Source organism: Diabrotica undecimpunctata, chromosome 9, assembly GCF_040954645.1.
Source record: "Diabrotica undecimpunctata isolate CICGRU chromosome 9, icDiaUnde3, whole genome shotgun sequence".
Lineage (NCBI taxonomy): Eukaryota > Metazoa > Arthropoda > Insecta > Coleoptera > Chrysomelidae > Diabrotica > Diabrotica undecimpunctata.
Genome location: NC_092811.1, coordinates 68,454,395 through 68,461,759, shown reverse-complemented (window position 1 = coordinate 68,461,759; position 7,365 = coordinate 68,454,395). Strand labels below are relative to the sequence as shown.

At 33.2% G+C, this 7,365-nt stretch overlaps 1 protein-coding gene across 1 annotated transcript; it reads right to left on the bottom strand.

Annotated features, from left to right (window-relative positions):
- Nucleotides 1-330: 330 nt before the first annotated feature.
- LOC140451071 (uncharacterized) lies at nt 331-6,179 on the bottom strand. The gene is made up of 2 exons (XM_072544790.1): nt 4,290-6,179; nt 331-4,250 (listed from the first exon to the last, which is right to left on the bottom strand). Exons 1-2 carry the CDS (start codon nt 5,710-5,712, stop codon nt 331-333), a joined length of 5,343 nt encoding a protein of 1,780 aa, XP_072400891.1. The 5' UTR covers nt 5,713-6,179.
- Between the last annotated feature and the right edge of the window lie 1,186 nt (nt 6,180-7,365).

Here is a 7,365-nt window from a genome sequence, read left to right as displayed (position 1 = left end):
CAAAAATAAGATGAAATCCTCCTGTTAATGTTTTTATTTCTGAGCCTTCAGAAGTATTGTGGACTGTATTCCTTGTATAAAAAATATTTATTCTGACTTTTAACACCTTTATTATAATTATTTTATAAGAACTTAAAATTAACAAAACCAAAAAAAGAATGTCTTATTTCTCCTTGACAGCTACGCGCCGTCGTTGTCGCTAATGTTCGATGCATGCGCCCTGTGGTCCGTGCAGGGACGGCTCTTGCACTGTTGACTGCTGAACATGCCGCCCCCCTTGAAAGGCTTAAGTGATGCCTTTCAAACAACGCTTCTTGTAAACCATAACCATTATTGTTCATCCATTGGCAGGACGGCTAACTTTACACAAGGCCTTTTGAATTCACCTTTAGAAGTACGCACAGTCACAACCCGCACAACATTATCTGTCCCAGCATGTAGTTGCAATATTCTACCCAATTCCCATTTAGTAGGAGGAAGACCATCCTCTTGAATAATAACCAATGATCCAATTTTCACGTTGTCAGCTGCTGTTCTCCATTTGGTTCGCTGCTGAAGTGAAGAGAGGTACTCACGTGACCAGCGTACCCAAAAACTCTGAATTATCTGAGTCAGGTGATGATACCGTTTCAACTTATTCGGATTTATTTCAGTTAGCTCTTCTTGTGGCAGTGCTACAAGTGGTGCTCCAATTAGAAAATGTCCAGGGGTGAGTACACCAAGGTCTTCTGGACTTTCCGACAGAGGTAATAAAGGACGGGAATTTAGGAGAGACTCAATTTGCGTCAACAAAGTATACATTTCGTCATATGTAAATTTATTATTACACATTACCCTTCGTATATGAAACTTTACCGATTTTACAGTTGATTCCCAGATGCCACCAAAATGTGGTGAGTGAGCTGGAATAAAATGCCAATGAATCTTATGTTCCGAAAAATAATCTAAAAAATTTGATTTTACCGTTGCATCATTCATAAATGAATATAACTCCTGCAAATGATTATTTGCCCCAACGAAGTTAGTTCCATTATCAGAATACATATTTTTACATAGACCTCTTCTAGCAATGAAACGTTTAAATGAATTTAAGAATGAATTAGTACTTAAATCATATACAAGTTCAATATGTGTCGCCCTTGTTGTAAAACATGTAAAAATACATATATAGCATTTAACTACTTTACAATTCCGTAAATAGCTTGTTTTCAATTCAAAGGGACCCCCATAATCTACACCACAATTATAAAATGGCCTTGTAGGCAGAAGTCTAGATTTAGGTAAATCTCCCATAAGAGGTACAAGCAATGTAGGTTTGACACGAAAGCAAGTAACACATTTATGCAGAATGTGCCTAACCGTGCTACGTCCAGATAATAACCAAAATTTTAAACGAATTATTGATAGCAATGCTTGTGGACCTGCATGCAAGTATTCATGATGATACGATATCACTATAAGTTTAGTTAATACATGACCGTTCGGGAGTATGATTGGATGCTTCTGGTCAAAAGACAATTCTGACTTTTGAAGACGTCCACCAACTCGTAATAGTCCTGTATCATCAAGAAAAGGATTTAATGATAAGATTTTACTCGATTTATGTATTGGTTTTGATTTTTTTATTGTTTGTATTTCCTGATGAAATACTTCATTTTGTGCCATATATACCAAACAGAAAAAACTTCTTTCTTTTTCATCTACAGTAAAAGGACCCGTTGTCTTATTATTAGATGATTTACAATTGGTGACAAACCGAAGTATATATGCAAAAACACGCTGCAATTTAGCTAAGCTGGAAAAACGGTTCCAAATTTCAGCAAATTGCACAGTTGATATAAATGTTTGAATTACCTTCTGGTCAGGTATGATAGAAATGTGTGAATTTGACAAAGCCTTAGTAGGCCAAGACAATTTATGAGAAGCTAACCATGGTGGCCCATTCCACCACAATTTTGAAGTGTTTAATAACTTTGGTTCATATCCGCGCGTAATTATGTCGGCTGGGTTATCATGCGAGTCAACATGATGCCAGCTATATCCATTAGAAAGCCTTTGTATTTCCGACACCCTATTTCCAACGAAGGTTTTCCATTGTGACGGTTCACCCAAAATCCAATGAAGAGTTATCATTGAATCAGACCAAAAATGTACCTCATCAAAGCTAACACCTATTGTTGCGATAACCTCCGATGCCAATTTGGCAGCCAATAAAGCACCACACAATTCCAATCTAGGCAAAGATATTGTTTTTAAGGGTGCTACCCTTGATTTCGCACATAATAAATGAACTAAGCAAGAACCACCTTGATCCAGTGACCGAATGTAGAGTGCTGCTCCATAAGCAGACTCTGAAGCGTCACTGAAACAATGTAATTGTCTATTAATTGAATTAGAACACAAAACTTGCCTGCTAATGTGAGTTTTCTCCAAATCTGCAATTGATTCCCTAAACTGGTTCCAAGCTGTGTGTAAATCTAAAGGTAAAGACTCATCCCAATTTAATTTTAATTGCCATAGTGATTGCATTATTAATTTAGCTTTAATTATAACTGGCCCTACTAGTCCAAGAGGATCAAATATCTGTGAAACTAAAGACAGAACTGTTCTTTTGCTAACCTTTGTGTAATTAGAAAAATTGATTTTATATTGAAGCGAATCTATCTTTGAGTTCCAATAAAGCCCTAATGTTTTTGTTGTAACATCATCTGCAAGATAATGTTCAATGTCTCCCTTTATTTGAATATCCTCATCAAAAATTTCAGGTTTGTTTGATACCCATTTTCTAAGTGAAAATCCTGCTGTGCACAAAATATTATTTAATTCATCCTTTAATGATTTTACTTCTTCAATTGAACTCCCTCCTGTAAGCAAATCATCAACATAAAAATCCTTTAAAATCACCTGGGAAGCTAGAGGCAGGTTCAATTGATTCTCATGAGCTAATTGTTGTAAGCTTCTTATAGCCAAAAATGCTGCTGGAGCGGTCCCATATGTTAGCGTTTTCAGCTTGTATGTCTCAATTGGTTGCTCATCCGAAAACCTCCATAATATTTGTTGTAGTTTTTGCTGAGTTTTGCAAACAAAAACCTGTCGATACATCTTTTCGATGTCTGAAGCTATAACTACATTATGTTTTCGAAAACGAAGAAGAATGCACATTAAATCATCTTGTAATTTTGGTCCGACCATTAGAACATCATTTAATGACAAACCACTGTCAGTTCTAGCTGACCCATCAAACACTACCCTTAATTTTGTAGTTAAAGACGTTTCTTTTAAAACTCCATGATGTGGAAGATAGTAGTTGGGTGTTTCTGAATTGAAATCAGTTTTATCTTCAACCTTTGACATGTGACCCAACTGGATATATTCCTGCATAAACTCATGGTATTTAATTTTCATTTCCAAATTTTTATTTAATTTATTTTCCAATAATTCAAATCTTTTTAGTGCATTACTATAAGAATCTCCTAAGTCAGAAATGTTTGACCTTGTTGGTAATTTAACAACAAAATGACCGTTTTCATTTTTAATCGTGCTAGCTTCAAACAACTCTTGACAATAAATGTCCTCCTTGGACATAACCTTTTTTGCACCAAATTCTTCTATTAACCAAAATTTTTCAATTTGGTTTTCCAAAACATTAGACGAAAAATTACATACCACTGAATTGTTGCTAACCTTAATTGATTGACTAACTGGCCCTGAAATAACCCATCCCAACTTAGTTTTTTGGAGAATTGGTTGATCTTTGCCAAGTTTTATCTGACCCACACATAATAATTGCCAAAAAACTGATGCTCCCAGTAATACATCAATTTGTTTTGAAACCCCAAATGTTTCATCTGCAAGTACAATGTTTTTAGGAATATTTATAAAATCCAAGTTTAAATCCGAAGTTGGTAAATTGTCAGAAATTTTATCAATTACCAATAAAAATGCATTTGTTTGATAATTGCTAAACTTTGATAAAAGTGTCCCATTTAATGCCTGAGAAATGTTTGTTAGACCTTGACCTAAACCTTTAACCGGAATGTGTACCTTATCTGCCCGTAATTGTAATTTTTCAAAAAATGAACGTGATATAAAATTTGACTGTGAACCTGAGTCCAATAAAACTCTACATTCATGCAAAATTCCATATTTGTCTTGCATATATACTAAGGCCGTTGAAAGTAAAATATCAGTTTTTAATCTGTATGATATACCTTGCTTAGAATGATTTAAAAAATTAATTGAATCCTGACCTATATCTCCCGAATGTGATTCTAAAAAACATGTCTGACCTATATCACCCGAATGTGATTCCAAAAAACCTGTCTGACCCAAAAAGTTTAATTGAGATGTACCTTCCATTGAATTATTATGGAATGCACCTTGTCCCTGAATATGTACTTCCTTTCCCTGATTAGATATGCCATTTCCCTGTGTGTGTGTTTCTTTCTGGGTAGATATACCACAAATTTGTGATTCAACCTTTGATCCGTTGAGTTGAGTTGCATTTGTTTGTAAATGAGAATTGTTTATAAATTTACCATCCATATGTAAAAGAGTATTGTGTCGTTTTCCACAAAGTTTACAACCTCCCCATGTACAATGTTGTACTAAGTGTCCATCCTTTAGACAGTTCCAACATGCTTTTGATTTTGTTACCTCTTGTCTTCTAGCTGACACTGATAAATTATGAAATTTTTTACATGAATAAAAATAGTGCGGTAAATTACAAAGTGCACATTGTTTGGACGTTGCAATGAATGACTTTGATAATGTCATTTTTTGCACCCTTTTTTTTGTTTCCTTTGATATTTGCTCTATATCTTGTTTATCCCCTTCTGAATTTTGTAAGTGTTGCACTTTATGATCTATAAATGCTAAGAATTCCTGTATCGTAGAAAATTCGTTAACTGGACCCTTTTCTTGCCATTCCTTATTTGTGTAATAATCAAGCTTTTTCTCTATGGTACAAAGTAAAAGAACATCCCAATGTTCAACTGGATAACCTAACATACCTAGTGACTTTAAATTTCTTTTTATACAACCTGACAATTTCTTTAATTCTAAACTATTTACCTGAGTTATTTTTGGATATTCATATATAGCTTCAATATGACCACGTGCAATAAGTTTTTTCTTTTCATATGTTTCAGATAAAAGTTGCCATGCAATAGTAAAATTTTTGCTAGTAGTTTTTAGCTGCTCCAGTTCATCCTGGGCATCCCCTATCAAAGCCCTTTTTAAATAGTGAAGCTTGTCAACATCATTTAAATCAGAATTTTCTATGACCATACTAGTAAAACTATCTCTAAATTCTAACCAATGTTGATAACAACCATTAAAAGTTGGAACCTCCAGTGGTGGTAACCGTACATTTTTTAAGCTATTTCGATCTAAACTAGTATTGTGACCTGAGTTTGCTATAGTATCGTTTAAATTAACTTCATTCTTTAATATAATTTCTGCAGAGGCTATTAGTTTAAAATATGCATCCTGAAAATCTAACCTTTCTTGTAATTGTTCCTCTGATGTGTCTAATAAGTCAATTTCACTTTGTATTTGATCAAAATCATTCCACCATTCTTTGCATTTGTCAACCCTAACTTGTAATTCTACTATTTTATCGTGAGTAAAACTGCTTATAAATGAATCAAATTTTGTAATTTGTGCCTTAAAGATACCACGCTTTCTTTTTAAAATTGTTAACTGATCCATTGCATCGACTATGTATAATATTAATAAAGTTTAAAGCTTGCTATTAATAAATCCTAACAAACCGAAATTATAATAACCTTGTGACACAAATTAATATCTCTTTTATTCCAGGATAGGTATTATAGGAATGAAAAATGTGTACTCACCACATACCATGCCATATAAACTTTTTCACTTGCCGATAAAAAATACACTAACTTGTTGCTTGTTGATAAAATCCGGCTCGAAGGACCATGTTAATGTTTTTATTTCTGAGCCTTCAGAAGTATTGTGGACTGTATTCCTTGTATAAAAAATATTTATTCTGACTTTTAACACCTTTATTATAATTATTTTATAAGAACTTAAAATTAACAAAACCAAAAAAAGAATGTCTTATTTCTCCTTGACAGCTACGCGCCGTCGTTGTCGCTAATGTTCGATGCATGCGCCCTGTGGTCCGTGCAGGGACGGCTCTTGCACTGTTGACTGCTGAACACCTCCGAAGTGGAGAACTTTTTGTGTAATGTTTGTTTTGACAAGATAACATTGTAATTGGTTTGTAATTTCTTGCATTTATTTTAAATATTTGAAACCAAATTCATCTTTGATCACTAAAATTATATATATATATATATATATATATATATATATATATATATATATATATATATATATATGTTTAATGGTTTTTTAGTTTTTTAACCAAAATTAAAATAACGCAGGTAGGATACATAAATAAGAAAAATATGTACCTAGGATAACTTAGCCTCTTACTGATGGCCAATTACTATCTACTTACTCTGCCAATTATTATCAAAATTAGGCAAATCACTATAAAATCTGCTTTTGCAAGGTTTTTTTTTATAAATAATAAACATTTTTAAACAATAAATGACATACAGAGTCATAAAGAGGATACTTTAGTCTAATATTTAGCGTATTATTTAAATATATGATTTTTAATACAAAATAATTACATATTTATCAAACTCCAATGCTTAAGTGGCCAATCACTGTAAAATTTACCCTATTTCACATTTCGTTATGTAGGGGAATTAATTTGTATATTTAAAGCAAATCTAGCTTATTTATAAAATAGATATATTCAGAGACAGACGAGGAGGCTAAATCCAAGACGATTACAATGTAAATAATTTCTCGACACGGCTATTAAATTATACAAACAATAATTCGGAAATTGCTAATAATAATTTTGAATTAAATATTAACTCCCATCAGGAAAATGAATTCTTTTTATCTCCTTTAGAAAACACATTAATTAATCTTAAAGAAAATTTAACTTATGAAGCCATAATACAAGCCCCTCAGGATATTACATTTATTGAAAAGCTAAATAAATACGAAATACAAGGAACTGCTCAGGACGCTGTAGACGAATTTGTCGTTAACAAGCAAAGGAACAAGAGGCAACATTCCACAAGGGACAGCGACTTCGAAGAGGAGAAAACAAAAAAATCAAAAGAAACGGACGATAAAGCAATGGCGCATTCAATAAAAACTCTAACCCAGGAGATCGCTCAATTCCATAAGGAGATACAATTTCTTCACACATCATACGGAGACCAGATAAAAGGGTTAAGTGGACAAATCAATCAACGGCAAAAAACCATTGATTTTAAAGACAAGCAGAACAGCGAGCTTACTGCACAA

Coding starts and splice junctions, on each gene's coding strand:
- LOC140451071 (XM_072544790.1), bottom strand. CDS start 5,712: ATGGATCAGTTAACAATTTTAAAAAGAAAGCGTGGTATCTTTAAGGCA. Junction 4,251..4,289: donor ATCACATTCGGGTGATATAG/GTCAGACATGTT, acceptor CGGGAGATATAG/GTCAGGATTCAATTAATTTT.